General features: G+C 36.2%; 1 protein-coding gene across 1 annotated transcript; it reads right to left on the bottom strand.

The window, feature by feature from the left end:
• Positions 1-239: 239 nt before the first annotated feature.
• On the bottom strand, positions 240-4351 carry LOC113277812 (protein TOPLESS-like). The gene is made up of 14 exons (XM_026526804.1): positions 4274-4351; positions 3950-4059; positions 3686-3865; positions 3388-3501; positions 3140-3298; positions 2834-3017; positions 2515-2646; positions 2231-2323; positions 1966-2145; positions 1739-1867; positions 1555-1650; positions 1269-1448; positions 1019-1185; positions 240-586 (listed from the first exon to the last, which is right to left on the bottom strand). Exons 2-14 carry the CDS (start codon positions 4030-4032, stop codon positions 481-483), a joined length of 1803 nt encoding a protein of 600 aa, XP_026382589.1. The 5' UTR covers positions 4033-4059; positions 4274-4351; the 3' UTR covers positions 240-480.
• Between the last annotated feature and the right edge of the window lie 13718 nt (positions 4352-18069).

Here is an 18069-nt window from a genome sequence, read left to right as displayed (position 1 = left end):
GACTCGTCTAGTATGTTATCCCAGGCTTTTAAGCACACAGCCCAGGATTGAGCTGAGAGTGAATGGTGTCTCTGAGAATAAAAGGTTGCCAATAAACTTGGTAATGTAAGTTCTAGGGATCACTGTTCTGTCCAATCATAAAGTTAAATGACAAAGAAAAAGAAAAAAAACTTATAACAAGGAAAAGTTTCCAAAAAAAATAAAAAAAAAATGGGAAAAGATTAGTAAAATAAGAGAAGACTCGTACTTGTATATTTTTGCTTACTTGTATAACTGTTTATAGTTCGCACCTGTAAAATATATATCCAAGGTCATTTTGTGAAAAAATCATATTGAATTTTACAATTTCGAACGTCACTCAAAACTTTGAAATTTTTAATATCGATTGATTGGTTTTTTATTCAGAACTTGCAACTTCTATTAAGAAAGGCCGGTTGATGGATCAGATACATTATTAACAGCTGGTACAACACTGGTTCCTCATGGGTAAAGGGGTTCTATGACATGAACACCACCGTCTGATAGTCCCACTGCAAACTGATTCTTTGTTGGATGAGCGTCAATCACAACCGGATAAACACCGGGGCTGCAATACAATGAAAACAAAAATTATAATCACATAATTATCAGTGTATCACTTTTGCAGACATCAAAATATTGCTAAGAATGAGTATGATCTTATTGCTAAGAAAAATTATAATCACATGTCGTGTACTAAATATTCACGTTCAGTGGGTTAACGATTATCTTCTCTGACCATTATATTGCAGAGGCAATTATTGATGCCTGAGCTCCACTAATATTTTCTTAGATATAAGTACTTAGCCACCAGAATGTGTTGTGGCCTATCTTCTATGCGTATAAATTTCAATATTATGCAAACACCCCCAATATATCACACATATGCTACTTGTCATTCTCTTAGATTTAGCTTTATCAGTAAACAAATGGCTAGTATGTGTTATCTGGAAGTAAATATGTATCGACCAATCTGTGAATCAAAATAACAAATCCATACCTCGAAAATGCAGGGAGATAAGCAGGTGGTTGAATGCGGCACATAGGTTGAAGATGCAAAACATTAAAAACCAAAATGGTTGCATCAAGAAAACTGGCAAATACCAATTCGCTGTCGTATGACAATGTTGCATCAGTGATATGCGCCGTAGATTTAGGTACAACCCACTGCCAGTGACAAAACAGATTAAATTGAACTAAATGCTTTAAAATTAAATTAAAAAATTACCTCCAATTGATGAAAAAATTACCTGTTTTACACGCATCAAGGTTGTTGTCTCGTAGATAGCAAGGTGTATCTGATGCACCACAAGGAAGTGAATCTGATCTTTCTGATATTGCACACGGATAGCTGAAGCAGAATTCCTCCCTGCTGGAACTTGCAAACCGTTGTTCTGCATAACCCATGTATCCCATTTCCACACACAAATCTACACCACATAACAAAATCAGATAGTCGTCAACTTCAAGATTGACGCCATAATTCTGCAAAAGCCAACAAAACTTATAACAAGTGCCATGCCACGCTATACAAACCTGAGCCTCTTCATCCAATGAAACTAGCACTTTGAGTTCTGTAGAATATGCCAAACCTGTGATTTTCTTAAAGTGGCCTTTAAGAGTTTGATTAACCTGCAACAAAGAGGAAAATAACAACTTTAAGGTGATTCTTTCCAGATCATCATAGATGTAGATAATTCTTTGTACGCAATAACCATACCACATCTTGACGGACATCATATATAATGATTTTTGAATCCTCCGTGCCGATAATCAATATGTTGTTGTCTTCAGGGTAGAAAATGATGCAAGTACATGCAGGTGGTGGGGGCATGAACGAACTCATTATCTATGTTGCACGGAAAGAAATCAAGAAACAATATATCAAAATTCAGAGCATTACATAAAACCATAGTAAAATACTGACACAATTGTTTGCTAGATTACCTCAAATGTTGACGTCACGAATACGGAAATCGGTCCACCCGACGTTGAAATGAGATAAAGACCATTCTTTGACATGGCGAAACAAGGCTCAATTTCTTCATTGGTAACGTTTTCTATATCATTTAGCATCAGCTTACCACTTTTCGGCTCCCATATTTCAGGGAGAACACTGGCTGACGCCTGAAAAACAAAGCATCTTAGTATAAGAAAAAAACAGTGCTCATGTTCTAACCTTCACAGGGGACAGTAATGTTAAACATATTACCTCGTTTTTCCCCCATTTCCAAAGAAAATGCATCGCGTTTGATGCTAGCGCTAAAATTGAACAACCTGAATTAATATACATCAGCCTTGATATCTGCAAATTTTTTGTCGTCAAAGAATTAGTGGAAAGCAATTTTGTAAATCTATATAAGGACATGATTTAGCAATAAATCAGTTGGCTTTTGGCTGACCGTAATTATAGAATAGCATATTTTACAATTACAAGAAAAGGAGACAAATAATATGATGGAGCAATTATACTAAGAGTCTAAGAGAGAATCCTACCTTGTTACATTTCAACGTATTAGGAAGACGCAATGATCGACAGTGACCCTGTTCTTTAAGTTCATTGATATGGATAATATTGACTTCATCATCAGCTTCCTTGGCCAGTTTAAGCCATGGATTCTCCGAGTTCTAGCAAAATCCAATTCGATATTGTTCAAATTACTGGTTTGACTACAATATCTTAATGTTCTTAATATGAAGGTTATGATACAATATAAAGACATCGCGTGCAAGGAAAAACAAAGCAACATTACAACTATCAAAATCTCCAGAAATAATACATGATAAAATATAAAGAGCAAACCAGATTACCTACCTGATATTTCCCGAATAAAGGTACACTTCCATTGTTTTGTTGGCTATGAATTCCAAACCCTGCAGGGACGAGTCCTAATGCAAAGGGATTGGATATCTGGTTCTGTTGAGGTGGGACAGGTCCCAACGTAAAGGGATTCGACATCAGGGTGTCCTGTTGAGGAGGGTGTTGCTGCCTAATCAAGCTGCATTGTTACATACTTGTATCAATTACTGGTTAACGAATCCATACTAGCATACAGTTATAAACCATTCTTTTGGGCTAGTACAGAAAAAATGCCTCAATACATATAAAACAAGCAATCACCTCTGGTTAATGATAGATTTCAGCCTCGACTTCTCAAGGGTAGGAAAAGTTAACTTGTCCTTGAAAAGTGGATTAGCTTGAATCAATTCTTTGGCTGCATCAAACAAAGTTGCACGTGCAGAATTTTCATCGACATACATCTTAAGATGCTCATTTTCCCTACACAATAACCAAAAATTACACTGTTCAAATGCCTGCACCAGACTAAAAGAGAGATATACAGAAGGTTTTAACATAAGTTCATATACCTGAAGTTCTCCAACCCCAAAAGTCCAGTCATATCCGAATAAACAAGTTCGTCGAATGTCTTAAAAACCTTCAAGTCCTTCATCAGTAGATCTACAGCCTTTGCAGGCTCCTTCCTAAATATATTTAAAAGAATTTCCAGTTAGTGGGCACAGCAAAATTTGCAATCAGTATGCACAGTAGGATTTGCAATTAGCACCCGTAGCAGTATTCGCATTCAGTACTCACAGCAGCATTTGCAATCAGTATTCATATAGCAGTATCCGACCCAAAATTCGGGTATGATTTGCAAGAAATTACCTGTCTAATGCCTCCAAGTACCTTTGCTTCCTAATCTCAAAGAAAAGCTTAACCGAGTACCGATTACTGGTTAACTCAGTAAACCCAAGAACGTAATTCTCAACTTCTTCCCAATGTCCATGCCGTAATTCGTTTTCGAAATGCTTCATGTTAAAGTAAATTCCAGATTCTTGCTCAAACCTGTTCAAAGCAACAAGAATTCAATCAATTACAATATCAAAAACCCCTTTTAAAAACACTCTCGAGATTCGAAAGAAGCCCTACTGGTGAGCAGCCTTCATATAAGGCCCTTCATAGAGTGCTTGTAGTATCAGAAACAACGCCTGATTTTTATCAGAATTCGACATTATTCTATTAAATTTTTCGCCTTTCTTCTGCAAAAAAAACAACCATTGAATAATTCACCCAGAGTATCATACAACTATCTAAAATCAATGATTTTTGTACCAAAAAAATTAGGGCTTATAAAGATTACTAAGAACATGAGTCGATTACTAGAAATTCAAGAGTTGAGCAAGAAAAATGTAATGAAGATGTTCAAAAACTTAATCAGAAAGAAAAGAAAAATCCTTTGAAGGCGATACTAACCTGAGACGGTGAAGAAAGAAAAGATCGAATTTTTTTGAGAGATTAAAATTATCTGTGAAGAACATAGTCTGGGGAATTTATAGACCGAGTGGGTGATAAGAAAAAACACACACGCAAGGGTTTTATAATGGTTGTGGCTTATCATGTGATAAGTTATCAAACTGGGGTACGGAAAATCTTTAGTTTCGGAATTTGTGTCCGTGAGCGTGGGGTCGGGTTTTCTTTATCAAGGGTAGTTTGGTAAGGAGAGGGGTACACTAGACAGCTACCAACAAATCACTATGGGCATATGTTATCTATAATTTTGGGTACAGTGGATGTTGCCAAAGCTAAAATACAGCATGTTGGTATCAGGACGGAGCCAGGACTTATACGCTATGTGATTAACCGCGTCTACGTTTTCATCTAATCGGTATTTAAAATTTCAATTTTGTCATACAAAGTCGCCCCAGTTAATCGTTAAAATTACAGAAAAACCAAGCATATTTTTACTGAAATTCAAAATTAAGTGGTACATATATGGGCAACATGCACCTGCCTGCGTCCTTGATTGGTATTGACATTTATACCAAAATTCGTTTTGGAAAGGAGAGATTTGGCATTCGGAATTAGACGCAAGTCTAGCACCACATAACTCTCTTTCTAAGAGTGTTACAAAAATCTAGTTTCAAAATTCAGTATCAAAAAATGATACACGATATGGTCGGGTAACCCTAAAAGTGATATTAAAGGAAATTGAAGATGGGATAAAATTTGGTAAATTTATATTTTTGACCGTTACGAAATTTACGGATGTTAAAGCTAAATATCCATTGTGAATGATTTTTGATACTATGAATTTATATAATATATTTTAAAAATTATACGTAGTTTACGCTAAATACTTTACTACCATCCATTTCTACTTACACTTTATTGAAGCATATATTTTCATACTAGGCATTTCAACTGTTATTATTAAAAATTGAATCAATTAATTCTAAAACTTACTATATTTTAAATATTTTATCAGGACGGAGCCAGGACTTGTACACTATGGATAACAGTGTTTACGTTTTCATCCAATCTGTATACAAAATTTCAATTTTGTCGTATAAATTTCCTGCCATTGGTCACTAAAATTACAGAAAAACCAAGTATATCCTTACTGAAGATCAAAATTAAGTAGTGCATATAGACCCCACAGGCACCCTGCCTCCATCATTGATTGGTATTGTCGTTTATACCAAGATTCATTTTGGAAAGGAGAGATTTGGCATTCAGAGTTAGAAGCAAGTCTAGCACCACATAACTCGCTTTCTAAGAGTGTTACACCTAGACTATTTCAGAAATTTAGTTTCAAATGGATACACGATATGGTTAGGTGATTTTTGAAGTGATATAAAAGAAAATTGGAGATGGGATAAAATTTAGTGAATTTATAATTTTTTGACCGTTACGAAATTTACGGATGTTAAAGCTAAAAATCCATTGTGAATTATTTTTGATACTATGAATTTAAATAGTATATTTTAAAAATTATACGTAGGTTACAATAAATACTTATACTACCATCCATTTATACTTACGCTTTATTGAAGCATATATTTTCAAAAGTTAATTCCTAGACATTTCAATGGTTGTTATTGAAAATCGAATCAAAACTTACTATATATTAAATATTTTACTAGTTGATATTTGTATGCTAGACGCGTTTATTCTATCCTATTTTATATTAATTATAGCGAAAATATAGTACCAAAATAATGTAAATATCTCTTTGATAAGGGGAAATACATAATTTTATAATAATGGTTTGATTTATCTGACCGTAAATTACGGGATGATTATGAGCACAATCAAATGGAACATATACATTTTTTTGAGGTGTGTTTCCGGTGAGTTATAGGATGATCATGTGCATTGTAAGATGTGAGTAAAATTTAATTTCGCTTGGCTATAGGTGCTTGCGAATTATATAATGATCCAGGTGTTTTTGGTGAATTATATATTTTTATTTTTTATCGAGCAAAAAGACTTTATTGATAACAAAAAAAGGTACAAGAGATTGATCATCCTAAAACAAGGAATAAAAAGAAATGAGAAAAAATGGTCAACAATCAACGTTACAGTTAGAGCACTGCTCGGTCGAACTCGCATGCGTTGCTATCTCAAGCATGTTTGTCAATATTAGTGATCAAAACTATAAGTCTTGATTTCTAGCCTATTTATAGATGTCTCGGACTAGGACATAGTTTGTGTAGTTGACCTTAGACTTCACGACGCACATCACTTGAAGACAATGAACTACTAAGGAGAGCTTGTGGAACTTCATCGACAAAAGGTATGTGGAGACTTAAACTCATCTATCTCTTGGAAAGTCTATTTCTACTCTATCTCTTATATTTAGACATAAGTCGTGTTACGATATAGTTTCTCTATACACATTTGATATTTCGAGCTGAGTATATATCGCTTACATATTTCTCGAAATATGTGTTGGTAAGCTTTCGCTTCGACCAAGTTCATCTTATATCGTGAGAAAATTGCCGAGTAACATCTTAAATGGTTTGTGTGATATAATCATTTGGTATAAGACTTGGGATGTTTCGATAATGATTATTTCAATATCATGAAAATTGCTTTGATGCTAATATTGTGTGAAAACGGATATTATCATTATAGATGAATGTTTCAATGATTGAAATAAAGAGTTGAGATTATGTAACCATCTTTGGATATAAGCATATACAGTGTGTTCGCACATTAGTGTATAAATCCATACACCGGGAACCAAGAGTATGCATATGTGTGTATACGAAATTGGTGAAGAAGACGGGTTAAGTATGCGTACCCATACGCATACTGGCGGAAGTTTTCCAACCGAAAAATTCTGCTGAGTTTGGGAATTAACAAGCTCTTAACTAGTTACCTTAAGTATGCGTACCCGTACGCATACTGGCGGAAGTTTTCGAACCGAAAATTTCTGTTGAGTTTGGAAACTAAACCAACTCAAATCCGGTTGCTTAAGTACGCATACCAGTACGCATACTTAAGCTGGTTACTTTATCAAATCGGTCAGTTCATGAACTAAAAAATTAATCAATAAGGAATGCAATCTTTGCAAACCGTGGCTATAATGTTCATGTATCGATTTAAGTAAATCAAACCGATTTTTCTTTAATTATGTTCTTGTATAAATCCATGAGAATATAGCAGTTGATCAACTCTTTAACTAGTTTCATTTGAGTCATTTGAACTAGTTATGGTTAAGATGAATAAGGTTGATATGAGAGCAATCATATGGCTAACCTCGGTTAACTATTTGTGAACCAACATGGTGTACACGTTTAGGAATGGTTACATAAACCTAAATGAGAGTACATCTCATTTTTGTGTAACAAGCTAAGTTCGATCTAACGTTTGAAAGATATTAGCTTGGTTGAATCAGGTTTTTCATCTAACGGTGAATATTGAATGCTTTGTTACCAAGGTAACTTGGATTGCAAATCCTGATTTGAAAACCATATAAAGGAGAACCCTAGCAACCTGGAAACCTAATCCCCACACCTTCTGTGTGTTACTAGTTGCATAACTAGAGTCGATTCTCCTTTCACCTTAGGTTTCTTCTTGAGACCATGTAGGTTTACGACTTGAAGACTTCATTGGGATTGTGAAGCCAGACCCAACTATTTTCTTTGTAGTTTTGTGATCTGATCTTGCTGTTTCTATCGTGATTGAGTGCAATTGCAAAATTGGCTCGAGGTTTATATATCTGATAGGCAAGATAGAAAAGTAATCACAAACACCTTCGTCTCATCGTTTGTGATTCCACAATAACTTGTTTCGCTAGTCGATTAAGTTTATTGTGAGGTGATTGATAATACTAGGTTGTTCTTCGGGAATATAAGTCTGGTTTATCAATTGGTTCATGTTCACCTTGATTTATCAAAAGACAGAACAAAAACTCTTGGGTATTTCTGTGGGAGACAGATTTATTCAGTCCTATAGAATTTTCTGTGTGAGATAGATTTGTTTATCAAGTCTTCGACTTTGGGTCGTAGCAATTCTTAGTTGTGGGTGAGACCAGCTAAGGGAATCAAGTGTGTAGTATCCTGCTGGGATTAGAGACGTAAGGAGCGCAACTGTACCTTGAATCAGTGTGAGATTGATTAGGGTTCAACTACAGTCCAGTCCGAAGTTAATTGGTAGTAGGCCAGTGTTTGTAGCGGCTTAATACAATGTGGTGTTCAATCTGGACTAGGTCCCGGGGTTTTTCTGCATTTGTGGTTTCCTCATTAACAAAATTCTGGTGTCTGTGTTATTTCTTTTCCGCATTATATTTTTTTATATAATTGAAATATCACAGGTTGTGCGTTAAGATCAATCAATTAGAATATCCAACATTTGGTCGTTGATTTACATTGATTGACACTTGAACATTGGTCTTTGGTACCGTTCAAGTAATTCCTCTTATATTCAATCGGGCTAGCAGATTTCTATTTGCTGATTGCGGATTGAATTAAGTGTTAGAGATATTAAACTCTTTGATATACTTTATTCTAGATTGAGTCTAACCGTCTAGTTGATTCTATAGAAAGTGTATTGGAGTAAGTCCTCTCAGATTTCCAAACGAATTGTTGGATGTGGTTGTTAGACCCCCGCAATTTCAATTGGTATCAGAGCAGGAAAACACATTAAAGACCTTACAAGTCTGTGTTTGTAGAGATCTGATATGGACAGAAGTGCTATCTCAATAAATGCACCACCAGATCTAGGGATTCCAGATTTTTCTTTCATGACGGATTAATATGATATATAGAAGAAATTCTATCCAAACCTCCACCGGGTTTAAAATCCCTTGAAGTGTATTCAGGTCTTGAAAAGAAACTTGAAAGCTTATCTTCTAATGCTGAGTTATATCTCCAGAAAGAACAAAAATATCTTGACAAGCTAAATCAAGTTACGATGAATAATATCTATGTTGAAGTCGACATTGATTTACTAATCAGTGAGAGCATTGCTCATCCTCTTCATAATCCAATTAGTTGTAATAAACCAAACAATTTACAAGAGGAGTTTAAATCTCAGTCAGCTGAGTGTATCACCTCAAAGCATGAATCAATTCATTACTTAATTCCTGATACTCCCTATCAAGATAGTTGTATTGTCTTCATGTATGAAGAATTTAGGATGTCCTCTTTTCGAAAAGGGTTTCTCCTTGCTATACTATAAACTATCTACAAAAATTGTCTTTTATAAGTTGGAAAACAAGAAATCAGAAACACAATTTTTTTTTGGGTTCTCTTGAAGTTCTGTGATAGTCTTATATACACAGTTCCTTGGGTTTCTCTCGCTACTAGAAAATGTGAAAGTTGTTGGAAAGAAACCCTCTCTTGGTGTCATGGTGTGCAAAGTGATGGTCTTGTGAACTACGAGATAAAGTCTTTGAGCCTTGCTGCGAAAGTCCTGGTACATAGTTCTACAATGACTCACAAAAACAAACGATCCCCTGCTTCACACGTGCAGTTCACAAACCCTGAGCTCGTATGAATAAATATCGTTCCAAGTTCGAACATATCCGGTTCGAGTTCCACCTTTGTCACATTAAAAGAGAAAGTCTCTCTCTTCGTTCTCTTCATCTTCTTTTTCACAGTTCGAGTACGATTGAGAAACCCACCTGTTCATGTACCAATCTTCTCATCCTTCTCTTTTCATGATCAGTTTTTGATTGGTTTGTACATTTAGAATCAGAAGAAGCTTTTGCATGTTGGGTCAAGAACGCTTCTTATTTTGCTCACCGTTTTGGAACTCCACCATCAACAAAAGTTCACGGACCAAGTAAGTTTTTCATCCTCTCTGTTGTGTTTTTTTCCAAAAATGGCTTATAGGAAAAGGTTAAGCCGTTGTGAAAATTCATGTACTCAACCTAATCGAAGCTTTGATAGTGATAATGAGTTTGAAGATGATGATTTTGGTTTAGACATATTACAACCATTTTATGATCTTGCTCTTTAAATTAGCTTTACTAGTCTTCTTGCTAGGAACAAATATGTCAAGTTTCTTAAAGGGAATTTTGTCATAGAAAGGGTTTATGATCGTACCGTTAGCGAACCTGAGTTTCACCAGTTTATGAACCAACATGAGTGGGGTGATATTCATGATGGTCTTGGATCGTCATATCCTGAGATGACTTTCCAGTTTTATGCTAACCTGCATGCTGCCAACAAAATCAGTGTTGTTTCAAGATAATGGTTGGTGGGATATCGTTTGAGGTAAATCGTGGAGTGATTGCATACTTGTTGAATTTATCGCTTGATCGCTCTTTTGCAATTCCTCAACCTAAGCATCTCAGACCAACTTAGGGCCACCTATCTGAAATGCTCCTAAATAGAAGTGAATCATGGTCTGGGGGCAAGTTGTCTGTCGACAACATTAGCTTTCATTTGAAAGTTTTCAGTAAATTGGTTATTGCAAATTTGATTCCCAGTACACTAGATAAGAATCTATGGAGCAGGACACTTGCTGGGATGATTTTTTATCTCATCTCTGGAGAAGAGATTGACTTATGTGGTCTGTTTATGATGTAGTTTTTAAGTGGTAGTAAAGTTCGTTCAACTCGGATTATGTAGACTCGATTTTAGACTCAAATTAAAATAGAAAACTTAAAAAGAAATTGTATTCAAGTTCATAAAAATCACTGAGACTTTGGATTCCACCAATCTCCAATTTTTATGTGATTTAATCTAGTCAATATTTATGCAACTCTTTACGTTTAAAGTGATTCTAATATTTTCGCCTAGACAAGTAGATTCTCAAAACAATAGTTGTAAATCGAAAGCATGGACCATCAAAAGATTTAACCTAAGCATGACCCATCAATTGGGAACACAGCCACTTAATCAGAATCATATATTCGATTTCATTTCAGTGCAAATAATAATAAAAAAATTACGAAAATTAAATTAAATAGAATTTACCACATAATAATTGGAAAAATGGCTTCCTTCGTCGCCTCGGAAATGGGGTTTAGCTCCTCATATTAATCACTTGCTAAAAATATTTGTTTATGGTTCAAAAGTTGATTAAAAGATGAAAAACTATAACTCTGAATGTTTGCAACGGCGTATTGGAGTCGCAATACGAATGACTGACTGTGACAAAGAAGTTACTGTAGCAGAGTTACAAATTTGAGACGCTGTTCTTATTTGCAACGGATGTTCTTCAGCAGCAGCAGCAGAAATACGGGTTTCCTACAACTTGATCAATTCGCCTCTGTAGTGTTACAAACTCCTTTGCGACTGCTCCAATAAATTCGTTTCCTTCCCTGGGACTTAAACACACCTTTTATACTACTCAGAAACCTAAAAATAGCGATTAATTCTCTCTTTTTCTTTTCGTGCAAGCCACGGCAATAATCTCTTCTGCCGACTTCCTTAATCGTTTCTGAGACTTCCAAACCATCCTAAACTCTTCCTTAGATAGAATACTACCTTAGGAAAAAATATCACGCGTTTAGTCTCCCTGGAGATCCTAAAATAATTCCACAAAGTTTCCGTGCAAAACTCAAACTATGTTTCCTTTCTCCGGCTTATCCAGCCCAATTCGATTGATTCCAGCGCACATACCAGGCCTTTTTAGTTGAATCACGTCCAGCCCAGCAAATTTCAGTGATTGAATCTCACTAAAACATCTTCGAAAACCAATCGAAAGTTTGGTTCTTCGCTGGTTATTTCTTCCCGCCTTTTTCTGAATTTAAACGAAGAAGATGACCTCCCCCTATCCTGTGATGGTATCCCTTTAGCAGCTGCCTGGAAATGGATACCCCTTAGTAATTGGTCACCCCTTATCCATTTGAGGGGTCCGAATAGCAAGTGTCCTCCGGGGGTGCCCCGCGCAACTTTTCGAGCCGATTTTTCCAAAAATGTTTGTTGGCCAAAAATACCTACACACACATAAAACACCATAATAAGTACAAAAATGAGCACTATCAATATATAGAATCGAGACAAATTAGACACAAAAATGTGTCTATCAAATACCCCCAAACCTATTATTTGCTAGTCCTCAAGCAAAAATAAAATAAAATAAAATCCTAACTCACTGACGCAGGCATCGTCGATTGCATTTAGCGTATGCAATAAGCCTTTAAACCCCTAAGTGTCCCTAGTGGCGGAGTGTTGTCTCCGGAGGGCTTACAAGAGGTATACCCACAAAACCTTTACTCCAGACCTTAGCTATCTACGCAGAACCTTGGAAGGCACTAAAGAATCTCCTTGGTTGGCATACTTATTGACTACAGGAGGAAGTACCCTGATGCGAAATTCCAATTGTTGTACACGAGTTTGCACTCAAGCATACTAAAATTCATATAAAGTGACAGAGCTCTACTCAGATAGTCGCACTATGGACATCAATATCCAGAGTCAAAATTAATCACATGGATAGATCAAGAAGATGGATATAGAGAAAAACATAGATGGTTTTGATGTTTACTAAGTGAACGACGTTTCCCATATCTGTCTGAAGGCCTCCGCCAAAATGAACCTATCCTAATGGATTGAGATGCTAGTCTGACTAATATCAACACAACTGGCATATACAAGGGAAACAGTGATCGATAATCCTAATTCTAGTTCAACACAACTGGCATATACAAGGGTACCAGTGGTCGACTTTATTCACTTTTTTTTTCTTTGTAACTCAATCACTCTAATTCACCCTAGCATTGGTAACAACTTGAATCGTGGGCCCCACCTATCACTTAGAGAAACATGGTTTAAAAACAAAATAAAATAAAAATAGAAGTGAAAAGGACTCAACGAGATATGGTGAAACTATCATGTTATTTCTAACACCTGAGCTCTGTGCTTTTATGAATAGACTCTTCTAGATGTTTCCATCTAATCAGATTGGTTCCTCAACTCCTACGATCAAAATGCTTCCATCCACTTAGATTAGTTAGTGCAATCCTCAATAGGCATAAATTTCTAGGTTCTGGAGTTTATTTATTCATACTGCAACTAAAAAGTTTCTCCCATACCCCCAAACTTAAATCTAACATTGTCCTCAATGTTTAAAAGATAAAATTAAAACCATGAACAAGGAGAAATTGTTACCATTTGAAGCAAAAGAGATAAGGAAAGATATTACTATGTTGCATGAGATTGGGTTACCTCCCAAAAAGTGCTAAATTTAAAGTCTTCAGCCAGACGTCAAATACCACAAAATGGCTAATTACCTTTCAAATCATATATCAATAGTCGAAACAACTGTGGGTCAACAAAAGAAAATAAAATTGCCACAATTATCAGACAACTGCACCAAATCAGAAAAATGAACAGACATAGCACATCCTCATCCAAGGTTTCCTGCAAGACAACTTGGTTTTTCTGTTGTTCCCATTTGGGATTCATATGAGTGTCTTGACAAATTGACTCATTCGAACAACAAGTCTTTAGAATTTCCTCCTGGACAATATCAGGAGGATCCGGTTGCGGAGTCGGAAGTGACTCAAGTAATACCTCAGGTACACTGGATCGAATCCCAAGTTAGGGACTTCTAATGGAGATAATTGACCATTATTACCCCCAAACTTAGGGTAGTCAGTATTCTCGGACAAACGTCTAACTATTGCTTGAATTTCTGGATCCTCAGAGTCTTTAAAATACTCAAGAGCTTCTTCTAGTTCATTACCCCCAAACTTAGGGTCAACACTACTCTCCGTAAGGCCTAGCACTATGGCTTGAATCTCAGGGTCCGTAGAGTCTTTAAAGTACTAAAGAGCTTCTTCTAGTTCAAAAGTTTGGTCACCTAACTGACTTAAGAGAATTTCCTCATCAAGTTCATCTAAGGAATCACCAAATAAAGTGTCGTCCCAATTATCCTGAGTTAGATCCTGAACTAAAGTGCTAATCATATTCACTTCTCCTAAATCATTGGAAGGTTGTCTATTAACATTAAATACATTTAGTTCAGTGGTAATATTACCAAAGGATATGTTCATAAGTCCGGTCCTACAGTTGATGACAGCGTTAGCTGTGGCTAAAAATGGGCGAACTAAAACCACCGGTATTTGAGCACTAGGATCCTGAACAGGCTGAGTATCTAGAACAACGAAATCCACTGGATAAATAAATTTATCAATCTCAATCAAAACATCCTCTATGACACCACGAGTTATTTTGACAGACCTATCAGCTAATTGCAATGTCATTTTAGTCGGTTTCAACTTACCAAGACCTAGCTGGTTGTATACATGATAAGGGAGTAAGTTCACACTAGCTCCTAAGTCAAGCAATGCCTTATCTACTGAATAATTACCGATCACACAAGATATGGTGGGGCATCCATGGTCTTTATACTTAGGGGATGTTTGGTTCAGAAGGATTGAACTTACCTGACCAGCTAAAAAAGCTTTCTTATGGACATTAAGCTTACGCTTTCGTGTACAAAGGTCCTTAAGGAACTTGGCATAAGCATGCATTTGCCTAATTGCTCCTAATAAAGGGATGTTAATGTTTACCTGCTTAAATATTTCTAGTATTTCGTTGAAAGTCGACTCTCTCTTTGTTGGAGCTAACAACTGTGGATATGGGGCTTTGGGTACAAAATGAGACCTGTCGGGAACCACATTGGAATCACTAGAAATTTTATCGGTTTCTTCAGTTAGTGGCTCCTTATGGGGCTCATCTTGGTAACTAGAAGGTGGATCTACAGTATGTACACTATTAGGCATGGCTACCTTATTGTCTACCGTTTACCACTCCTAAGGGTTGTGACAGAATTCACTTGATTAAATGGTTTTGCGCCTACTTCATTAACTCCTCTAGGGTTGGGTATCGGTTGACTAGGGAACTTACCTTTTTCTCTTAGAGACTCATTGATCAGACTAACATGGTCTTTCAATTCAGAAATGGCCTGACTATGTTCTTGTCCTATCCTATTACTAGCTTCTATGCTTTGTGAAAGCAATTGACGCATATTTTCAGTATTTTGAATAAACGAGGTGAGAGTTTTCTCTAGACTTAAAATTTTCTTATCAGACTGATTCTGAAACTGAGTTGATCCTGAAGTATTCTTAGTATAGCCAAAACCTGGGGGAACATTATAATTACTAAACTGACCTTGGTCCTTAGACCATGAAAGGTTCAGATGGTTTCTCCAACCAGGATTATAGGTTTCTGAATATGGGTCAAACTTCTGACGGTTATCAAACCTAGTGTTATTATAGAGAGCATTGGCTTGCTCTTTATTATTCTGGCATTCCCAAAAAGGCTCTACTCTACCACTAGTGTGACCTAATTCTAAATCTTCTAACCTTTTTGCTATAGCAACAATTTTGGCATCTGATTCATAGCCTCCTTCTACCCTATTAACGTTTCCTCTACCTAGAAGAATTGTTCTCTTGGATTCCCTAAAATATTCCCATTGCTGGGTCTTTTCGGCGATTTCATTCAAAAATTCCATCGCCGCATCAACAGTTTGGTTTTCAAAACCACCAGTGCATAGAGACTCAACCATGGTTGTTGTCGAATAATCTAAACCCTCATAAAGGATCTGAACTAGCCTAACGTTTTCTAAACCATGATGAGGACATTGGGCTAATAAGTCATTGAACCTTTCCAAATACCTATATAACGATTCTCCTTCCTGTTGAGAAAATGTGCAGATTTGCGTCCTAATAGACGATGTTTTATGCTTAGGGAAAAACTTGTTCAAAAAGGCAGATGTAAGTTGCTCATATGTTTCTATTGAACCGGAAGCCAAACTATATAGCCACGATTTGGCTTTATCTTTCAGGGAAAAAGGAAATAACCTAAGTTTCAAAGCATCATCACCAAGGTCTCTAATCTTTAGGGTACTACAAATTTCCTCAAAATCCCTAACATGGAACTGTGGGTTTTCATTTTCTTTCCCTAAAAAGATTGGGAGCATCTGTAGGGTCCCAGGCCTAAGTTCATAATTTGCTTCAGTTTCGGCTAACCTGATACAAGAAGGACGAGTAGTCCTAGTTGGGTTCAACAAAGCTTTCAAAGTTGCCATTGCTGGCACTATCGGGATATTTGGGATTCTATGCAATCACAAAACAAGGCTGACTCAACCAAATAAAACTTAATTTTCTAGCAAACAAAAAGCATGATGGTTCCACTTAGATTGTTTCTAGACCAGCTTCTATTCTTTCGAAAAGGAACTTGTTACAATCTGAGAAAACCCCTCTGGAATCAATCCGAGTCAAAGTAAGTTGAATCGAGGCGAGGGAAGCTCAGTGGAGCTTTGATACCCAAGGCCTCACCGGTTACAAGGTGGCGCAGTCACGCATTCAACTCACAGAAACCATCATGAACTTCGAAGGATGCTCAAAAGAGTAACCAATATTTTTCGAACGACTTTCCAATTAAGCTCGTTACCCTATCGGTCTCGTTCTAGTCAAAATTTTAGACTTAGGTTCTCGTTTGGTTTCATTTTCCTAAGGCGGGCAAGAAGAGAACGGTGATGAAATCCGAACCATTATCTTGTATGGCCAGTCCTTGCCCTTTACTAGGAAATTAAAGCAGTCGTTTTCAAGTCCTCAGCATATATGCAAACGAAGGAATACAGTAAACCCACTGACAGGGGATTCACGGGTGTTTCGAAAAACTTACCTCCCGTACCAGACGGGGGAAGAACCGCTGAAGTCGACTCGGGCCACGACTCCTATGTCATGTACGAACCCGAGGGGCCGAGGCGATATCGTAATCACCATCCTTCTCTGCACACAGTTTTTATTTAAACCAACCCTTCCGTAGGGTTTAAAAATAATAATGTCCCATTCCAAAAATAAAGTCCAAAAGTGTTCAAAAATAAAAAGAAAAATTACAAAAAATAAAACCCTATTTATAGTTTCTAAAAATAAACCAAAATAACTATATACAAAATCTTCTTCTTCACACCTTTCGGATTCCTCTTTTCTTTCCTTCTTTGGCGATGCTTTCCTTTTATAGCACTTTTTCTTTCCTTGTAGCTTCGCTCGAAATATGAAAAGAATCAAAAAATACCAAAGGCGTAAAAGAGAACAAAAATTCTAAAAGAAATAAAATAAATCTAAAACCTAAAACCTAATACAAATCCGCGTCGGCGGCGCCAAAAATTGATGTAGTTTTTAAGTGGTAATAAAGTTCGTTCAACTCGGATTATGTAGACTCGATTTTAGACTCAAATTAAAATAGAAAACTTAAAAATAAATTGTATTCAAGTTTATAAAAATCACTGAGACTTTGGATTCCACCAATCTCCAATTTTTATGTGATTTAATCTAGTCAATATTTATGCAACTCTTTACGTTTAAAGTGATTCTAATATTTTCGCCTAGACAAGTAGATTCTCAAAACAATAGTTGTAAATCGAAAGCATGGACCATCAAAAGATTTAACCTAAGCATGACCCATAAATTGAGAACACAACCACTTAATCAGAATCATATATTCGATTTCAGTTCAGTGCAAATAATCATAAAAGAATTACGAAAATTAAATTAAATATAATTTACCACATAATAATTGGAAAAATGGCTTCCTCCGTCGCCTCAGCAATGGGGTTTAGCTCCTCATATTAATCACTTGCTAAAAATATTTGTTTATGGTTCAAAAGTTGATTAAAAGATGAAAAACTATAACTCTGAATGTTTGCAACGGTGTATTGGAGTCGCAAAACGAATGACTGACTGTGACAAAGAAGTTATTGTAGCAGAGTTACAAATTTGAGACGATGTTCTTATTTGCAACGGATGTTCTTCAGCAGCAGCAGCAGAAATACGGGTTTCCTGCAACTTGATCAAT

Source organism: Papaver somniferum, chromosome 5 (genome assembly GCF_003573695.1).
Source record: "Papaver somniferum cultivar HN1 chromosome 5, ASM357369v1, whole genome shotgun sequence".
NCBI classification, from domain to species: Eukaryota; Viridiplantae; Streptophyta; class Magnoliopsida; order Ranunculales; family Papaveraceae; genus Papaver; species Papaver somniferum.
The sequence above is the reverse complement of the archived record's forward strand: the minus strand, read 5'-3'. Positions and strand labels throughout refer to the sequence as shown.

Excerpts from the sequence above, each read along its gene's own strand:
- LOC113277812 (XM_026526804.1), bottom strand. The coding sequence starts at position 4,032 with ATGTCGAATTCTGATAAAAATCAGGCGTTGTTTCTGATACTACAAGCA. Across the intron at positions 3,502-3,685 it reads TACTTGGAGGCATTAGACAG|GAAGGAGCCTGCAAAGGCTG; the intron begins GTAATTTCTTGC and ends AAATATATTTAG. Across the intron at positions 1,651-1,738 it reads ATGATGTCCGTCAAGATGTG|GTTAATCAAACTCTTAAAGG; the intron begins GTATGGTTATTG and ends TCTTTGTTGCAG.